The following is a 20083-nucleotide window of genomic DNA, read 5'->3' on the forward strand; positions in this document are numbered from 1 at the left end:
TCACTTGGACAGCAGTGCGGCCGAGCACCCCAGGGCCCAGCGTGCCAGCCCCACTCTGCCTGCGGCTCCTCTCAGCGCCCCGACAGCGGGCAGCTGCGGCGGGGCCTGAGTGGCTGAGCACATCCTCTCAGCTTCCTCACAGAGCTTCACTTTGGGTCAACTTCTAAGGCCATGGGTTTGGACTGGGAGGTTTGATGCTTTTAGGCCAACAAGATTAACCACCCTTTAAGCCTGAGCAAGAAAAAAGTGCAAGCAGACCCAAGGGTGGATTTTTATACCCTACAAAGAGCTTTCTCTAGAATTTAGTCATAAGAGTGGTATATCTTGTATGAAAATACAAAACACAATCATTTTGAGGGATAGAATGTATAGAAAGAGCCTTACTTCTTCACATAAAGGCTCTCCGGCCTCATAGCACCAATCCATTTTTCGTAAATGCCACAAGTCTCCTGTGAAGGAACCAAACCAGATGGAAAAAATTCAGAAAAATATGTTCTAAGACTTTATCAAGAATGACCCTTCTAGGGCCTCCCCAGTGGTACAGCAGTTGAACGCTGGGTTGCGAAGCTGCCCGCAGCCTCCGCGGGGCCGGTTCGATCCCCGGCTGCTCCCCGGCCACCGGAGGAGGGTCCCCCATGGCGCGCGGACCTCTCCTGCCGCCCGCTGCTCCCCTCAGCAGTGTACTTCGGTCCTTCTGCCTGCTCTGCTCCCCGCTCTGGCTCTGGTGAATTCTCTCACCCTCCCGCACTTCTGACTGTACCCAGTGCTTATATAAGTAAATAAATAAATAAATCTTTAAAAAAAAAAAAGTGACCCTTCTAGATAAATGAATAGCAAATGGAACTTGATTTAATAATTAACTAACTTTTAAAATTAAATTATACTTCCAGAATAGGAAGAAAACTAAGTTGTTTCTCAGCTTGGTTAATGTGCTCTCTAGTCCCCCAATAATCGTATGCTTGTGAATGAAAGTGACACCTGCTACTATTCTGTGACATTTGATTACGCCTTTATTATTCACAGACTAACCAAGCCTCTTCCTGGACGAGCACTGTGGTGAGGCTACACTGAGGAACTGGAAAGAGCAGTGCCTCGGGGAGTGGAGGGTGCTGAATAGAGTGAAAGTTGGATTTTTAACCCTGGATTATTAAAAAATAAAAACCATCACCAAACAGTCAACTCCCTTTCGCCCCCAAAGAAGCTGCAGCCAAAGGCACAAACCCAGATCCAACATCAGCCCCTGCAGCCCACAGGCTTCCAGGCCCAGGCCGCCTCTTCGCCAGCCCTCTTTTGTCTGGCCTTAGCTTTAGACCCGGTAAGACAGACAGCAACGGTTAACGGACGTATGTATGTTTAGCAAAACACCAGCGAGCTAACAGCGAGCACTGACTTCACGGCGCACTGGGTGGAAGGAGCTTGGGTCCTGAAATTGGCGGCCTAGCCGCTTGCTGCACCCCTGGGGAGCCATGGGGCCCTTCTTGGCCTCGGTCCTGTGGCCTCTAACACAGGAACAGGTGGTGGTCCCTGACGGGGAAGACTGTCATGCACAATGACTGCCCGCACCCACAGCTGACGCCCCCATTCCACTTCCATGGAGTGAAGGCATAGCAAGAACTGGGGAGCAGGGCAGCGCCTCCTCCACCCTCCCCACCCCCACGCCTTATCCACCCAAGGCTCCCACTTCAGGACGCCCTGGCCAGTCGTTTCCTCTGCACTACAGCCCCTAGTCTCCACCCCGGAAAAGCAGCCTGCAACACTTGCGCCCGCTCCAGGTCAGTGAGAGCAGAGAGCTGGGTGACCGGAGGGAGGGCTAGGCTAGCCCTTACTCTTAAGAACCTGTGCTGGACCGCCCCCCAGGCTCTCTGCCGATGGGCAGGCTAATCTGCTGCCACTTCCTCTCAGTGGCACACAAGAACCTGGAGAATTCATCATGTACGAACAGAAATGTAAAGTGGAACTGACATGGGGAAAAACTACAGAGAGAAAAGAGCAGAAAAGTATCGGATGGTCTCACTCAGAGCATGAATACAGGGGAACCAAATAGGACTTTATGAAAATTAGTAACAGTACAAAACACAACAAAGCAAAAATGGACAATTGTAAATCAGCGGCACCCTACGGGGAGGAGGAAGGAGAGGGAGCAGAGGGAGGGAGGGAGGCGCACAGGGTGACAGCGCACACGCACGGTGCACTGGGAAAGGAAGTTCTATGGGACTACACCTGAGGGGGCGGGAAGCAAATATTGTTTAGCAATGAACTATGTAAATGGTAAAGAGTTTGCATTCACTTTAAGTAGAGGGTGTGGCCGAGAGCCCTGGTGGGGCAGCCTTACCTGACAGGCCAGATTTCTCCAGCATTATTTTTAAACACTGTAAAAAAAAGAATAATGCTCATTAGCTTTGTTTCTGAGTCACAGTGTGAGAAATGCCTCCGGGCCAGCCAGCCGGGGCCTGCTGTGCACGGTGATTAAGATGAGAGGCCCCTGCAGCCTTGAGGAACCAGAGGCCTGCAAAGGCCTCAGGGAGAACAAAGAGATACACTGCTCCTTTGAAGTTTTAAGGTTTCTTTTCTCTGAAATTAAAAAACACTTAAGTTAAAAGGTAAAGAAGAACTGGGCACATGTTCACAGCATGCAACGAAGGGTTAAAATAAAGAAATCAGAAATGTTTTGCCACAGAAAATCTCCAACGCCCGCCCGCAAGCAGGACAGTCCGCGCCCAGTCCTGTCACCTAGCGGAGCCCCTGCTCCCCTCTGCGTCCCGGCCCCACTCTCGAGAGGCAATGCTCGGATGTTCTACCACTCATGAATTGTCCTCATCGCTAAAAGATAAAAAATTCTTCCCAAAATCAGTAATTCCTTAACAGCAAATATGCAGCCAGTGTTCAAATTTTTCTGCCTCCTCTACCTAAGCCTCTCCTGCCCTTCAGGCTGCCTCACCCGGCAACTGTGTCCGCTTCGGGGCGTGCAGACTGCGGGCCTGTGTGCAAGGAACAAGTTTCTGTCCCTGTACTTGAAACTCGGGGCCAGGGTTTGGAGTTTGTTTTGGCAAGAAGGGCGTGGAAGGTTGTTTGGAACCTTCAGAATGCCTGCGTTTTGCTCTTTCTGAGTTCTAAGTTTTGCAGGGTCATTACCTAAATCTACTATTTAGATCTAGGAAATGAGATTAGGAGTTGAAAAACTGATGGTTAAAGATTCTTCATTTTATTAGCTGGAATTCGTCTAAAAAGCCTTCCCTTCTGTTCGGCTACTCTGTTGTCGATAATGGACACAGGAGAAACAAGATAAATGCTCGTTCTTCCCTCCATCCTCCAGAGAACTAATAATTCTTTCAGTGAGTGTGAACTCACTGGCTTTATGCGTGTCCACCATCACCCCCACTGATGGCATCTCTGAGCAGCGGGAACCTGTCCTAGCGGGCTCCTGGCAATCTGCAGCGTCAGGACGCCTTGCTATTATGACAAGGTACTCCAGGCTCATCTCCGTCTGCTGACCGAGACGCAGAAGCCGCTATTCCCCCAGAAGTCCTGGTTCCTTCCAGCACAGGAAATGGTATTTGGCGACTACCATCCCAACTGGGCTCTCTAGCGCCTGTTTGATCACGGTTTCCAAGCTATTTTAGGGGACAGAGCTGGAAAAATAGTTTTAAAGAAAAAAACACATTGAGTTCATCCTGACCCTCCACATCAGAGCACAGGCTTATCTAAGCACCTGACGCACCGCCGCTCCACATCCCCGAACTCCAAATCCAGCTCTCTGTGAGGGCAAGGTCAGTGTCTGTCTGCATCATCATGTTCACGCAAACACTCATGCTCGTGCGTGTGTGGCTGTGTGTGTCGATAAAGCAAAGACTCCAGGAGGATATATGCCAAGCGGTTGGTATTGGTGGGCGAGGGGATGAGGGACTTCAACTCTTTTAATCTATTTCTGTATAATTTAAATTACTATGATAGGGCCTCCCCTGGTGGCGCAGTGGTTTAGTGCTGGGCTGCGAAGCTGCCCACAGCCTCTGCAGCGCCGGTTCGATCCCCGGCCACCGGCGAGGGTCCCACATGGTACGCAGACCTCTCCTGCCGCCCGCTGCTCCCCTCAGCAGTGTATTTCATCAGTCTGCCTGTTCTGTTCCCCTCTCTGGCTCTGGTGAATTCTCTCACCCTCCCACGCTTCTGACTGTATCCAGTGCTTGTATAAATAAATAAATCTTTAAAAAAAATTACTATGATCAAGTATTATTGATAATCAGAAAAGAATCTTATTTAAAAAATTCTAGTTGGGTCACTAATTTTCAAGCTCCCCAAACTACTCCTTTAGTAAATACCTAAAATTCTTTCAACATTTGTAAACCCTCGCCTTAGGACCTCAAAATCCTGACGCAAGTTACCACTGCTCCCAACCCACATGCCCCGAGCCTCCCAACCCCTGCTCCAAAAGTGAATTACTCACTTCTCTCACAGATGTAGTTTCTTCCACTGTGACCTCCATCTCTGCCCCAGGCTGGATGTCACTCCCCAGAGCAAAAAACAGGAACAGCTGAGACCAAGAAGGAAGTGTAAATGCAGTCACTCTGAACTTTAAAATTCTATAAATATATCACTTCCAAAAGGGAAAGCCAAAGGCCCATGAAACTAACAAAAATCTCAAATTATGTAAACACGAGCCGGTGTTGGGTAACGATACAATTTAAACAATAATCTCCACTACCCAGAAATGCAAACGCTTCCTCACCAATGCTCTTCCTCAGTAAACATCATCTGCCGCGCGCACCGTCCTCTACCTTGCTATGCCCTCTGTCTCTTTCTCGGTCAAAGGGACTTGCAGGTACCTTACCCTATTGGCATTAAGGGGCATTTTTCCTGAGTCATCAGCTGCGATCTCATTTTCTGTCCTGGGATCCATACACTGCAACTCCCAAGACCCCACAAGAAAAACCTAACTCCGCTCCCAATGGTCTGACTCTTCCTAATGCGGCTTCTCTTGTCACGCTTGCCCTCTGCTCAGCTTGGCATGCACTGCTACTTTCTAGGGTTCAGGGGAGAAGGAGGGCCAAAGGGAGGCGCTTGGGGAAGCAGTGCAGTGGATCCAGGCCCACGGGGAACCTGACGTGCAGCGCGGAAGGCGGGAGCCTCACTGATTGTGGACAAGGACAAGAGCTTATTAAATGGGCAAGGCTTCTGGCAAAGGTCAGCCTGATGGTATCTGATCCTGCAAATGAAGACTGGAAAGGACAGAGATACTGTGAGACTATTATGTTACTGCAGAGAGCAAGTAAGTCCCAAGTCCACATGCTGTGCTTCATCAAACCTATGCTCCTGGGGTTACTCATAATTTTTGAACCACTGAGAAAGTAAAAACTGTCTCAGCTGTAACTGCAGGATGCCACTGACTGCGAGATGCAGACTCACCCTTGACTTAAAATGCGAGTAAAGGGGGCGGGCACACTGCAGAACTGATGAAGCGCGGTAGCCGAAGCTGACAGTACTCAACTGTAACAGCCCCCTCAACCGTCACGTGTTCACAGAAGAACCTTATAAAGTGCTGTGACATATTTTATTTAAACAGAACTACATGATGTCATCCTCAAATAAATTATTGAAGAAGGAACTTTTAAGAAAGCCAGCACCGCTGTAGTAAATGAGGGATGTGGAAGGGGCTTTACTCGGCCATGCAACCTGCCGTTACCTGAGTGGATGTCGGGGCCTTCCCGGGGCACAGACCCAGCGAGCTCCCCATCTTTAGTTCTGCCTCCTTCAAAGTATAGTTGTCTGGCACTATAAAGAATTTTGAAAACATGGTGAATGCTATTAACTCCCTCCTAGGCAAAATAATATGCCAAAATTAGTCTTTTTTTGAAAATCAATAATGTCAAGAAGAAATACTAATCTGTGAGTTACACGTCATACGAAAGAGTAATCTATATAGGTGTGTCTGGTTTCAGTTTCCACACCTGGATATATTGTTATCTGTACAACAGAATTAAGAAACAAGAGACAGCAATGAATGCTCTAGGTTCAGACTTAATTAAAAAATCAGTTGTTTACACGGATTAAAAGTCAGATAATCCAAATCAGTTCGCTGAAGATGGACTGGCTGCTTCTAGGTTTAAAGCCGCTATGCTGACCCGTCCGTGACGGAATTAAGTCTACTGACGAGACGTGTTATGGACCCATGAGCCAACTGCTGTCACACGAAAATTAGCAAAACAAAAAACTGACAATAAAACAAGACAGTGATAGCTATGTCAAAATCACAACTAAAATGAGGATCGACTAATCGGACAGATGGGTGTTATTATTTAAAAAAACAAGTCCTCGACTTTTTGTTCAGTTTTCTGTCACACACGAAGAAGACACTGGACGGCACTGTCCTGAGTCAGGTTCTAAAATGTAAACCAAGAGTACTGGGTGCTGGATGTCACTGTTTCACGTAGGAAAGTGCGCAGGAGGCCAGGTGGCATGTGTGTGTCAGCTTCTGAAGGCGGCCAAAAGGAGTTACCTGGACAGAGAAGCTTCCCGTTTCTATCAATAGGTCTCAAACAGCTGTCCTCAGCTAGAAACAGAGAGAAGGGAGTTAGAACCAAACAGAACTCTAGAGACCTGCTCTGCTGTGTCAATTAGCGGGAAGCTACCACTAGCCACAAGTCCAAGGAATTCAACAAAACCCAGCAACCGAAAAACAAGCACGGGCACTCTTCCTTTTGCAGATGTGTGAGGCGGTAAAAATGCCCGAGCAAGGGGATGCTGTGCAAAAAATCTTAATGAGAAAAATGACAACTGAATTTTTGAAAGGAAAGGTTTTGTGATCTTTCAGCATCTTTGTCAAGGCACTTAAATCTGTCACTAATGAATATATAGTGAAATTAGAAAATAGTAAAATATTTACATTTACATTGTAATTTAAAATATTAGGAACACCGAGAATTAAAGTTTTTTTTTTTATGCTTTGTGAAAATCATAACCAGGAATAGCTTAAACGGGGCTTTCTTCTCATTACAGAGGGAGCATCTTTCTAAGCCTCAGAGAATTGCTCCAGTGCTCTCTGAGTCTGGATCTGCTTCCAGTAAAACCATGTTGTGCTTCTGATGCCGTGTCTCAAGAGCTCCTTTGGCGTGCAGTTTTTGAAGATGTCACTTCCTCCGGGACAGCCTCATTCTTTCCATCACAACTAATTCCCTGACTTATGTCGACAGGTTCACGTTCATCATTTCCTCCGGCTGCACCTCTGGAGGCTCTTGAACGCCAGCAGGGGCAACGTTCGGTGATGAGCGACTTCGTCTATAACTGCATATACTTTTGTTTCTTTGCTGCACTTTGACCCATGTTGGCCAATTCCAATTGTTCCTTTTTTGTGAAACTGACCGTGGGCTTACTGCTGGGAGAGAGGAGGCAATGAACTGCACACTTTGCGGCCTGCAGGGAGGCAGCGACCAGTCACTGACAGACTTCAGAGGGAAGTCACTGGTCACTGAGGATGCGCCTGCGACTTCCGTGCTGAGCGTGCGCTGAGGAGCTGCAGCAAGCCTGGGCTCTGAGTGCTCGCTCAGCCAACGTGGTGGGAACCGAGCAGCGCTGCTGGGTTGCTGGAGTGACGCGATGAACTCTTAAATGAAATGTGTGCGAGTCGGTACTGGGCAGAGATGGCCTACACTGAAGATGTTAGGTGATTTTTAAGGTTATTAATGGACTGGAGCTAGTGAAGCGGGATGGGAGGGAGGTGGAGCCTTCTGAGAAGGCAAGAAAGGCCACGGCTGCAAAGTTCTGACTTTACTCAGACCATCGCAGAGGCGCCATCTGAGGCTCCTGAGTTCTGTATCTACACGACAGTGACATGAGGCTAGCATATAATTCTAATACAAACTCCCTGACAATATATAAAAAGTTATCCAACTTAGAAAAAGCATTTTAATATTGTCTCCTGGTATTTTTTCACTCTCACTCAACACTGTGTCCAGGCCCTGCACTCTGGAAGCTGACAGGACAGCAGTGAGCAAAACAGCCTTGTCCAGTGGGAGGCCGTGTCCATCGCATGAGCATGCAGGGAGCTGGTGTCGGCGCTGTGAGGGAAGAGGCGTGGAGAAGAGAGGAACTGAGGCTGCATGGTCAGGGATGCGCGGGGAAGCTCCATTTTCCTGAGACCAAATGAGTGTGGAGTTGGTGGGCAGGAGTGAAGGAAGAGAGTCCACAGTGATGGGGCACCAGGAGGCTGCAGTGGTGGGGTAGAGCTTGTGCACTAGAGGTCACAGTAGGTACGCAGGCAGCATCAGTCGGAACAAGCAAAACAGCCACTGCAGCGAGGCAGTCAGGCTGTGGCGGAGGGAGCAGGAGAGGCCACCCGCACCGGGGAGGTGCCACAGGCTGTGAGCAGCAGTGAGGGCTCATGCCAGCATTTAGGGAGACCCTTGCTCTTGGCAGCAGGGTGCAGAGTGGGCAGGAGGCAGGGAGACGATGAACTAGTCACTTTAATGAGCTGATAGTCAGCGAGCCTCCTGAGGGGCTGCTGACCTACAGTGCAGCACAGCCAGCTTAAGTGCAGTTCCAAGGGCTTGATACACACACTCCATAACTGCCCGTAAGGGGAGCTTTAACTTACACCTACTCCCCAAGACCCCCACATCGCTGCGGGCAGCTGCCACCCCGTCCCAATCTGCCTGTGTAAAGACAGCTGAGGTTTTCCTTTGGAAGACCTGATGTGAGGGGGACAGAGGGGGCACTTGTCCCCAGGTCCAGCCTGTTTTGCTCGGCATGCTGCCTCTGATGTTGGCCCATGTTTGGCATGAGGTGAGTGTTCGTTGCTTCTGCGTGTGAACAGCTCCCCTGCACCAACACCACGATCTGCTCCTCACTCCCTGCTCACATCACGTGGGTTATTTCCAGTTTTGGGTTGCGAACATGCAGGATAAGTACTTGTAAGGCATTGCCTTAGTTTTTCTTGGACAAACATTTGAAAGAGTTGGTGAGCGAGTGCTCAGTTCACAACAAACACGCCTTCACCAGGGCCCGCACACGCTGCATGCCCACTGGCCACAGCTGTGCTCGTGCCAGGGCATCAGCGCTGTACACTGTGGATAGTGCCACAAAGGCCAGTGGCGCCGTGCACTTTGCCCTGTGTGTGGAGGTTGCGTGCATGCAGGCTTTTTTGGTGAAGTGCCCTCTAACTTGGGTTGGGTTGTCTTCTGACTCGGTCAGTCGGGTTGCATGCTGGATGCAAGGCTACTACTGTCAAATACGTTTTTTACAATTCTTTTCTCCCAGATTGTGGCTTGCCTTTTGAAGAATAGAAAATTAAAATTTTGATGTAATCCAAATTATTAGGTTTTTCTTTCACTGTTAGTTTTTTTTTCAATTCTACCTAAAAATTCCTTTTAGTTATGGCAAGAGTAACAGATTTTCTTCCAGGAAATTTAGTTTTAGTTTTCACATTTAGGACCAGGATTCACTTTGAGTCATGTGATGCAAAGCAAAGCTAGCGGCCCGTTTCTGCATCGATGGCCAGCCAGCTGGGCCCGTGACGCATGGAGACTCTCCCCATGGAAATAACTTGGCACTAGTGATGAATGTCAACTGACAAAGTGTGCCAGGATTCTTACCGTGGTTCCACTATGAATGTTCTAGGTTCTAAAAACCACGTATATCCTTTGTTGTAAATTCTTCTAAATAGAGGCTTTAAAAATGAAAAACTGCAACAATGAAATATATAAAAGAAAACAACATTGACAAGTCTCATGACGTCAATGATAAAGATTATTTTTGAGATTTGATCCATATGGCAAGAGAAATAAAAAGGAAAAATAAACAACTGGGATTACCTCAAGTTAAAAGGCTTTTACACAGTGAAAGAAAAATACAAGTAGATTAAAAAGGCATTTTCCTGAGTGAGAGAAGATAGTCACACATCACGCCACTGATGGGGTTAAAATCTTAAACATACCAAAAACACAATTCAAAAATACAGCCAATTAATAAATGGGCAGCAGGTCTGAAGAGACAATTCACCAAAGGGCATACTCAGGACGTCAAATGATGGATGGAAAAATGTTCATCATCCGTTTTAATGGGGGGAATTTAGCCACAGTGAGTACCATCTCTTGCTCATGGAAATGGCACATACCGAGAAGCCCCCAAACCCTGTTACACCGTTGGGGGGGAAAGTAAACTAGTGCAGCCATTTTGGAAAGTGATCTGAACTTGCCTAAAGAAACTAAAAACAGACACTGTAGGAGCCAGTAATCCCATTCTTGGGATCTATCTACAGAACATGACACCATCAACTAAAAAAATTTTATGCTCTACAGTGTTTACTGCAGCATTAGTTACAAAAGCCAGGACTTGGAGACAGCCTGAGTGCCCACTGATAGGGCACTGGGTCAGGAAGAGGGGGTATAGCCACACCACAGAACAATTCAGCCATAAGGAAACACTCTGAGGGAATTACATGCCATAGAGCCAGTCAGAAAGACAAAGACCAATGCTGGATATTTACATAGTAAATGATTTGAAAAGCAAAATACTTAAAAAAAAACTAGTGGGCACTAATAAATAGGCTTCTGAGGCTAAGAGGGACGTGAAAAGGAGAAAAAGTCAAAGAAATAGTAGGGATGGTGGTGGAGAAAAAAATGAAAAATTCAGGGAGAAAGTTTGGGCCACAGAGAGTAGGACTGTAGCCCTGAAATCTCAGGAACAGCATCTATCCACTCGTTCATTCACTCACTCACTCACTCACTCATTCCTCGCACAAGTATTCCACGAATGCCGCTGTGGGCGAGGCCCTTAGCTGGGAGCTGGACAGTATTAATGAAAAGACGGCCAAGGAGCCCACACATGAGGAGCTAAGATTCTAAACGGAAGAGGAGAGGAAAAGGGAAAACTAGTCTCAGCTCAGGGCTGCACCCTGGCGGGCTGGAGGCCCACCTGGTGGCCCACTTCCTGTCTGCGCTTCTGCAGAGCACACTGGCGTGGTGCGACAGGCCTCAGAGCAAGTCTTGAAATCAGACAGTGTAACTCTTCAACTTCATCTCCCCACCCTCCCCGAAAATTTTCATGGATACCTTCAGTTCTTTCTATTTCCATATAAATTTAAGAATCAGCTAACCAATTTCTTAAAAAAAAAAATCCTACTATGGTTTTGAGTGAGCATATAACGAATCCACAAATAAACTTTGGGAGAATTATTCTTTTAACAATTTGAGAACATGTATATCACTCCATTCATTCATTATTAACAGCAATGAGTTCTTCACAGCAATGATTTCTACATACAGGGCTCACACATTTATCACCAAATATTTTATGGTATTTTCTGCTATTATAAATGTCATCTTAATTTCATTTTTGTTGCTAGTAAAAATACCATAAATTTTTGCATGTTGACTTTGAGTGCTTGTTTAATCCACTTAATAATTCTAGTAGCTCCCGAATAAAAACTACAGGATATAAAGAAGGCAGTCAGTGCATCGCTAGAAAGCGCGAACCCACATATCATGGGGACAGTGGTTCTTACGCAGGGTGGCCGTAATAAGGCAGTCCCAACCACTGGCAAGGACCTGGGGTCCTGCAACCCAACAGGCTGCTGGCGGGGACAGAAACAGCTTTGCCATGTTGAAGGCAGGATGGCAGTTTCTTAGAAAGTTACACAAACCTGCCATATGGCCCGGCAATTCCAATACTAGGTATCTACCCAAGGAAAATGAAAACTATGTCCACATAAAGACTTAAATGTAAACGTTCACAGCAGCATTGATCATAACAGCCCCAAAGTGGAAACAACCCAAATATCCATGCCCTGGCAAATGACCACACACAACACACTGCGCAGGGCCAGCCAGCAGTAAAAAGCAACTGCTGACAGCTCCTAATCCGGGATGAACCTCAGTGAAAGAAACCATACACCAAAGACTATTATTTACTAAAAAGTAAGTACACAGAGAGCAGGGGTGACTACCAGAGGCTTGGAATGTAAAAGGGCTTGAGTGAGCTTTTTGGAGTGACAGAAATGCTCTAAAACTGGACTGGGGTGATGGCTGCATAAATCTACGTATTACCTAACAATCGCAGAATTACACTTAACGCGGGTGTTTTGAGGCATGTAAATTAATTTCAATAAAGCTGTTAATGAAAATCTCATGTTGTGAATAATTTACAGAAAGTTGTATCCGGTGTGACAGAACTTATGCAATTAGGAGAAGGCGTGTGCACAGGCAGACGCGCATGCGAGGGTGCGCCGGGGCCTCGCTGCCTGGATACACACCGCTGGCTGCGCGGGGGAAGGAGCGAGGAGAGGGAGGAGGGAGAGAACAAAGAGGACGTCAGCTTTCCCGCAGTGTTTCCAACACAAACCTACAGGTGACAGAAGTTGAGTTTGTCCATTCTGGGCGGCAGGGGCAGGAGCTTCTCTGACTCACTACTGTACTCGCCCGTATTTTTAATTAGAAATCAAAACGAAACTAAATTAAATAAAAAAACAAAAAAACAAAAGCAAACGTAAATGATTACCTAGTTCCTTCATTAATTTTAATTCCTCTATGGCTTTAATTCGAATATCAAACACCACCTAAAATAGAGAAATAAACTAATGACTGTGTATAAGGTGACCAGTGAACAGTGGGGGGTGGAGACTGGCAAGGTGGTACGCAGGTTACAGCAGTTACTCGCTACCTGGCATCCAGCTGTACAACCTACTTGAAAAACTTTTTTCCACCACTGAAATTCATTTTGTCTCTTGCACAAAATTGAAAGCAAAAACTTATATCTTAATGGTTACATTTTTATCAAATCGATGTTATTGGGAAAAGAAAGAACACCGACAGAACACTAAAACAATTTAGCTACAAAGGCAAAGAGGTGGCAAACCACTGATCTTTCTGCCAAGAGCAGAATAAACTGGAGGTAATCCATCTCTAAGGGACAACTAGTAAACTCATATAATAATCCATGATGCTAATCCAAAGACACTATTTAAATTTATTTTAGAAAAACTTTTCTGCCTTTAAAGTTCAAATTAAATTGCCTGTAGGGCTTAAAACTGGAAATTCAGCTGTGAAACTGATGGCAGAGATGACTCCCCGCTTCCTGCTGGTGCTCCACGTTGCACTCCAGAGGCTGAAGCAACCAAGGGCTCCCCGCCCCCACAGGGACAGGGGAGGCCTCCCAGCAGTAGTGGTCTGGCCCACAGACTGCCCCCTCGGCCGCAACCAATCACATGCATACACTCTGAGAAATGATATCTTTATGAAAGAAAACATTCTGAGTTTCTTTAATATTACAGAAAAATAATAAATGGAGGTACTATGGGAACAAGAAAAGCTGCTGACCGCAGTGTTTAAGGACCCCAGTATGGCAGTCCGAATGGAAGACTGAGCAGATCCCGCTTAAGGGCAGGTGGCTTTATATAAAGCACAGTGTTATGCGGAACACTTTAAGGTAAACTTAAAAACCCAAACACCACAACACAAAACCAAAGCATATATACCCTGAAAACAGCATTTCATGTTTATCAAAGCCAGACAGGAACTAATGAAGTAGCTTAACACCCCCGTTCCAATTCTAGGCTTTGGACTTTTTAAAAAATAAATATATGCCAGTGGATAATATATGTAAATAAGCTATAATAAAACACTGAAAATTAAGCTGATTTCTTAAGATTAAGAAAGTTAAGATTTAGAAAATGTTATGAAAGATTCTAAATAAAATTCTGTTAACTAAAAACCTATTCACCAAACTTTGGTTATAATTTACTCACTGTGTTAACAGTTGCTGATATTTTAACCTGTTTCTCTTCAGAATCTAATTGGCATAAGTTTTTTACTTGGAGCCAGTCAATCTCACTCACGCTGGTGATGCAGTTCACTTGTTTGGTCAACAAGCTGTAAGGAAAAAGACATGGAAAGAAAGTGTCTTTACACAGCACTGCTAGGACAAAAGAGATCAGAAAATTAAAATCTCTCCTTAGGCACCACTTTGAAGTCCGCGTGTGCCCTTCCTTGTGACTAACTAAGGTCCCGCGTTCTGCTGAGCAGGCTCTGGCAGGTGACGCGCCCCTCAGGGAACTGGCAGGCGGTAGCCTTGGGGGTCCACATTCATGACTCCAAATGTCCTCGACTTATACAAATAATTTACTGTCACATTTTTCAAAGGGAACTGCTGTAACTGAACAGTCTTTAGCTTCCGCTGGCACCCGGGAATCAGCAGGGAGCCTTAAGACTATTTCTGCCAAAACCTCCCTCAGCCTGAGGTTTAATTTAATGCTAGGACAGCCACGGCAGTCGCGCAGAACGCCACCACGTGGAAGTGCCACATCTAAGGGGTACCCATCACATCGCCACGTCGCATATTTGTGCTTCAGTGTAGCATTCTGTTTTGTGATAGCAAGGGGCAGTAGTGTCTCCTACAAAAATGTCCCTACATAAAGTGGTCACAGGGCTTGAGGGGGGGGGGTGACTTCTAAATCACACAGAACCACTGAATGCACCAGGAGAAGTCTTTTTTGGGAGACCTCTAACACACAATTCTACTCTTTGTTTCAGCTATTCACTCTGGAACTCCATCCCAAGTTAGCAATCCTGGAAACAGCAAAGTGTCAAGCACAAAGGCTACCTTAAAATAGTGAAAAACTGGATGATGATGACTGTGACGATGATGCAGCTAAAATGTTTGGCACTGTGAGCAACGCTCTGCAAGCACTTAACTCTCTTGAACCTTACAACTCTCTGCTGTTATGCTGATGATCATCCCCATTTTACAGAAGAAGACACAGTGGAGAAATGAAGTTACTTGCTCATGGTCGTAGTGAGTGATACGGCTGGAGGTCAGCCTAGTGGGCAGCTCAGAGTCCCAGCCTCACCAGCGCACTGCACTGCTGGCACAGGGGTGGCCTCACCACTGCACGGCAGTGCACTGCCTACACAGGCGCAGCCTCACCACTGTACTGCCCTGCAGTGCAAATGTAACATCAATGTAGCCATGAGGTGAGGCTTATGAAGAGCCTCCAAAAAAGGGGGTGAGGGAGCAGGATAAAACTAGCTACAAAATAATCATTATTTTGTTTAAAAAGAAAGAACTTTCACAACAAAAGCCAATTAGTTGAGCTCAGAAAATCACCAAAGTTAACAGAGATTGATACTAGCAAGGCCAGAGACCCGTCTCCTGTCTTCACTGTGAACTTCCCAAGGCCTAAGAATGCATCATACTTTTTATAAAGGAATAGATAATAAAGTGTATTAAATAATCAGGGGGAAGAATGAATGTCTGGAAACCAGCTGTCAGAAAGAGTAACAGTGATGAGCAGAGTATAAAACAGTCAAGTTCACGGTGCGTTGCCTCTCTGTGTCGCAGCCACTTTATATCGGAAGAGAGACCCTGGGCCCAAGTCTGCTCACAGCACTGACAAGGCAGGCAGCTGGCTCAGCACAGGGAACCTAGTGTCTCCACGATGGAAGTTTGGGGCGACAGTGCATGACACCACGGCTATGGAAATGTACTCATAGACGAGGTCAGCAAACACAGAGCCAGGCAGCACTTCTAAGCTCCTAGGTGACATACAGGGATGCAGGCGCATCCCCCCAGGAGGAAGGCCTTTCCCAGTCAGCGCGGGAGGCTCTCAGTCAGAAAATGGGTTCCGATGAAAAACTGAGTAGATTTATGGGTTTTCTTGTGACCAAATATTCAGACAAATTTAGTGATGATTTTAATGTCTTTCTCCAGAACTTTCTTTGTAAGAAAGTGCCTTCATTTTTAGAAAGAGGACTATCAGAATTCATTTGATAGGATTCTTCTTTATAGCCAAGTAATCTAGACTATATCTAACTTACTTTCTCAAATCACATCACAAAACCATTTCTTCTCCAAGTAGCCTAACCTAGGACATTTCTATTTACCCTACATAGATGACAATGTCTTGAAATAAAAGAAACGTTCAATTTGGATCTTATTAAAGCCTTTAGAGTTTGTAGAGACAGTACTGTAACTGAAATAATTTTAAAGAAATTTTGTTTCAGCGAGTTACCTGGTGTCATCATTATTAGAATCCTGAATTAAAATCGAGCTTCCGTTTCTGACGCCTTGTTCTCTGAATGTCTTCCTCAAGTCCTCCTCGGGAACAGGGGCCCAGCCCTCTTCTCCTGTAGAGTCAGTGCTATTGAGGAAGACCACCCCTGCCGGGAGAGCTAAGGCCGTGAACACGGTGGCTACTTCAGCGTTAGACGGAAAGACGTGGGAAGATTCTATCAGCTGCTGACAGCTTTCTCCATCACTGCTTGTCAGATGAAGAACATTTAAAAGCAGAGGTTCACAGTCACTACCAGTTGAAATCTGGACTCCGCCAACCTACAATGGTACAAGACAACCATTACTAGAGTTTACACTTGCTAGAGTCAAGTCAGCATGAAGTAAAAGGCTACTCTATAGAGTAAGTCTCATTTTTTTCCTTTTCAGGTGAAACATAGTTTTCAGGAATCTAAGTATCAGAAGAACAACTTCAGATTTTTCTTTGGAAACTCTCAGTCATCTTTTATTTTTCTGGGGACAGAGATGTGCAAGTCCTCAGTGGTGGCAGAGGCCTCGGAAACGTATGAGATGAACCAAGGACAGTCCACTGAGCGGCTGAGATGTTCTTCACCCCTTTTTTGACTTAGAAAATTCAGTCTGTTCCCACATGTTCCCTCCAAGGGGACTCATGACAGGGAGTCAACCCCTGATGAGCCCCCAGAGGGGACTTGCACGCCCCCCGCCCCCCAGCATTACTCAGTACAACTGACACCACGCTCGCCTAAGGACACAAACTGACTTACCCACCTTTGCGCCTCCACCTGACACACAGCCTGGCGTGCTAGGGTTCAATAAACAGCTCCTCTACAGGTGATGCACACTGACCGTGCCACTACTGGACATGTCAACAGTTTTCTAAGGCCTAACTGCCTGCACACACTTGCTTAAAAAGTTCATTATAGTAACAAAAAATCAGAACTACTTTTTCAATACTTTTTTACCTCTACTCCATTCCATACAAAGATGTCTTCCCCATCAGCAATTTCAATTTCACACAGTGTCAGGTCATCTCCTAGGAAGATGAGATTATCAGTGAGACCAGCCATCACGATCATGAACAACTGAAATAAAGCAAGCTGAGATACTTTGTTTGAAAAGCATTCTCATCAAGGAAAACTAAGGAAAAGGCAATAACTATGTTGGCTATTTTATCTTAATTTTACTTATTCCTACCATCACATTTTAGCTCCCCCGCTGGCATTTTACATACTTCCCCATGTTATTTCATAAGCTTTGTGAGCATAAAGTAGGAAAAACAGTTAAAAGGTCAACGGTACTTGACACCATGAGCAGGCCCAGGCCGAGCCGCCTCGCCCACCACTAGTCGGCGCTACGTGTGCCGCAGGTCTCTGTGCCCGTTTTCTCATTATGAAACGGGGGTAAAAGAATTTGTGAAAAATCAAATGAGATCATTTATATAAAACACTTATCACCGTACTTGGCACAGGCCGAAAGAAATGTTACTGCTACTATTATTGTTGTTTTGCTGTTAAAGGCTTTTTAAGCTCTCAAACTACCTTTGTTTTGCTGCAAAGACTGAAACTGAGAGTTGGGTAAAAAATTAATTTTTTGAGTAATTATTTTACTCAAATAACTTGTGATGATATTAAAACAAAAAGTTCAAAGTCTAAAAAAAATTGCTTTGGTAGAGAGGTAGTGCTAATTTCAGAAAATACAAAACATTTCTTGTCATTTAAATACATAAACTGGGTGAATGATTTGAAAACGGACAGTAATCTTCATACTTAAGAAGGTGGCAGGTATGGTTAAAAACTGGCCAAGAGTAGAAAATCTCGGATGAGTCCCACGAAAACTAAAGATATAAAATGTTTTGTTTGGTATCTTCTTACCATGCAGCGTCTGGTAAACGTGAAGTCCCGCTGGCACGAACTTTGCGACGCTCAGAACCATATCTCCTTCCCAAAACTCTAACAGCTGGAGACAGGAATGGAAGAACAGTGACAAGTCACCGGCCACAGTTTCAGGTCAAGCTGAGCCTGCGCCACTACACATACAGCTGACCCAGGAGCAAGCAACTGAGCCTTCCCTGCTCTTCCCAACACCAGAATCATGGGACTAAGACATCCACTTGTTCAGTCAGTCAGTTCCAGAAGAGGGTCGATCTGCCCACCGGTGACCGAGGACTTCTGGCCCACACGAGGGCATGATGCCCACCTCGGCACTTCCTCTCCGTGTGCGGAGAGAGCACTTTTACCAGAAGGCCAACTGACTCTCAGTGCCTTAAATCTAAATGTGGCGACCTCTGCAAAACAGCAAAGATCAACCCTAGAGTCGCTCTCCACAATACAACAAAGTAATTCTCTGTAAAGAGAAATTTCTAATTTACAAATAGGAGTGAATTGTTCGATCTCCCAGCATCTTGCCACGGGCTTACTTCTACGAGAACAAAGATGTGCACCAAAACACCAAGAAGCAGACTGGAGTGACTCTAAAACATGAAAGTGAGGAAGGTCCTTGCCATTCGAAACGTCACCCTAGAGAGGGCTGACTCTACGTCATCGTATCAGCAGCACCGTCAGGACTGGTTCAGAAATGTGCCTTTAGGGCCTCCCCGGTGACACAAGGGGGTGAGCGCAGTGCTGTAAAGCTGTCTGCAGCCTCTGCAGCGTGGGTTCAATTCCCCGCTGGCCAGGGAGATTCCCACATGGAGTGGCAGAACTCTTCTGTCTCCCCGCTGCTCCCCTCAGCAGTATACTTTGGTCCTTCTGCTTGTTCTGCTCCCTGCTTTGTCTCTGGTGAATCCTCTCACCCTCCCGCGCCTCTGGCCTGTACCCGGGTTCTTGTATAAATAAATAAATTAAAAAAAAAGAAAAGAAATGAGGCTTTAATGCAGAAGTTCAAAAACATTACATAATTTTAAAAATCCTGATGCTGATCCAACATTTAAATATTATTCAACTCAACCAAAGATAAAAAAGAAATTGGCCTGCCTTTTTTTTTTTAACAAGAGGAAATTAAAAAAAAAAGTTTGTAATTATGGTAATTGATACAGCTTTTCAGTAAACTACTTTATTTCTGAAAAAACAATAAACCCTTCCACTTGCTAGTGCCCCTCGCCCTCGCCAGCAGTAACTGGAGGGAGAAGTGTGAGAGGAAGGAGGTGCAGGAGGGCCAGGCTGGAGTGCCGCTTCTCCCACAGCTGGACTTACGGCACTGGCAAGTAATGGGCCGCATTTTTGAAATGGGGTTAGCAGGCCTCCCTGGGGTTCCCAACCAGAGGGTGTGAGCACACAAAAGCCCTGTAAACACTAGGGACCACTACAACCAGCGGGCACACAGTGGCGCTTTCACCCAGACTAGCAGGTGCCCCCCCACTTGGGAACCTCAGTGAGGAGAGCTCTCCCCTACCAGTGACAGAAAAGTGAATCATTTCATTTGTTCTTGGTTTTAGGCAGCATGCTGATCCTCATCTTTTCACTTCTCTTAAAGGAAGAGTCCCTTTCATTTATTTTCCCAACCATCTACTCTTTATTCCTGCAAAACAGAACATTAGCAGACTTGACCGTCCACCTGCGAACCTGCTGGAAGGAACTGCGAGTCTGCCTGAGGGCGTGACTTACTTGTAAGGAGACACTGGGCCACCCCTCCATGGACGTGACAGACATAGCATTTTTCCAAGCAGCTTTGACAAATAAATACTTGTATCGTAAACCGAATTTCAGAAAGGAGACTCCAACTTGAGATGGGTCTTCACGTCCAAATTAAGAAGAAACAAGGCTAATTTACCTGAAATATGGACTGCCGGAGATCTCCTAAAGTTTTTCTTTTATCAAAGGTCAAATCCCACATGCTCTCTGTTTGAGAGATAACTGGGTGCAGGGCCCCATTGAAGAAATGATAATGAGGGCCCAGGTGGAGATGCAATTCAAAATTATTGTTTGTAGAATCATATTCTGACCTTTAAAGAGGAACAGAAAAAAACATATAAATGCTTTGTTTTTCCCAAGACACTGTTGCATTGCAAATCCCCAATATTTGATTTATACTACAAACAACTTCCCTATTCCAGCTAAGTAACTGTAATTAACAC

The 20083-nt window shown here is 45.8% G+C and overlaps 1 protein-coding gene across 3 annotated transcripts in view; it reads right to left on the reverse strand.

The window, feature by feature from the left end:
• The window catches only part of USP40 (ubiquitin specific peptidase 40), a gene marked incomplete at its 5' end in the record, with an annotated part of 59648 nt that overhangs the window by 14536 nt on the left and 25029 nt on the right, over positions 1-20083 (reverse strand). For all 3 annotated transcript variants that reach the window (XM_084244853.1, XM_084244852.1, XM_084244851.1), the window contains 11 exons: positions 385-449; positions 2333-2369; positions 4442-4528; positions 5678-5766; positions 6491-6544; positions 12484-12541; positions 13730-13853; positions 15992-16311; positions 16974-17044; positions 17883-17967; positions 19780-19951. In XM_084244853.1, coding sequence (XP_084100979.1) covers positions 385-449; positions 2333-2369; positions 4442-4528; positions 5678-5766; positions 6491-6544; positions 12484-12541; positions 13730-13853; positions 15992-16311; positions 16974-17044; positions 17883-17967; positions 19780-19951 — 1162 coding nt within the window. The remainder of the gene's footprint in view (positions 1-384; positions 450-2332; positions 2370-4441; positions 4529-5677; positions 5767-6490; positions 6545-12483; positions 12542-13729; positions 13854-15991; positions 16312-16973; positions 17045-17882; positions 17968-19779; positions 19952-20083) is intronic.

Source organism: Talpa europaea (genome assembly GCF_964194135.1).
Source record: "Talpa europaea genome assembly, chromosome: 1".
Taxonomy (NCBI): Eukaryota; Metazoa; Chordata; class Mammalia; order Eulipotyphla; family Talpidae; genus Talpa; species Talpa europaea.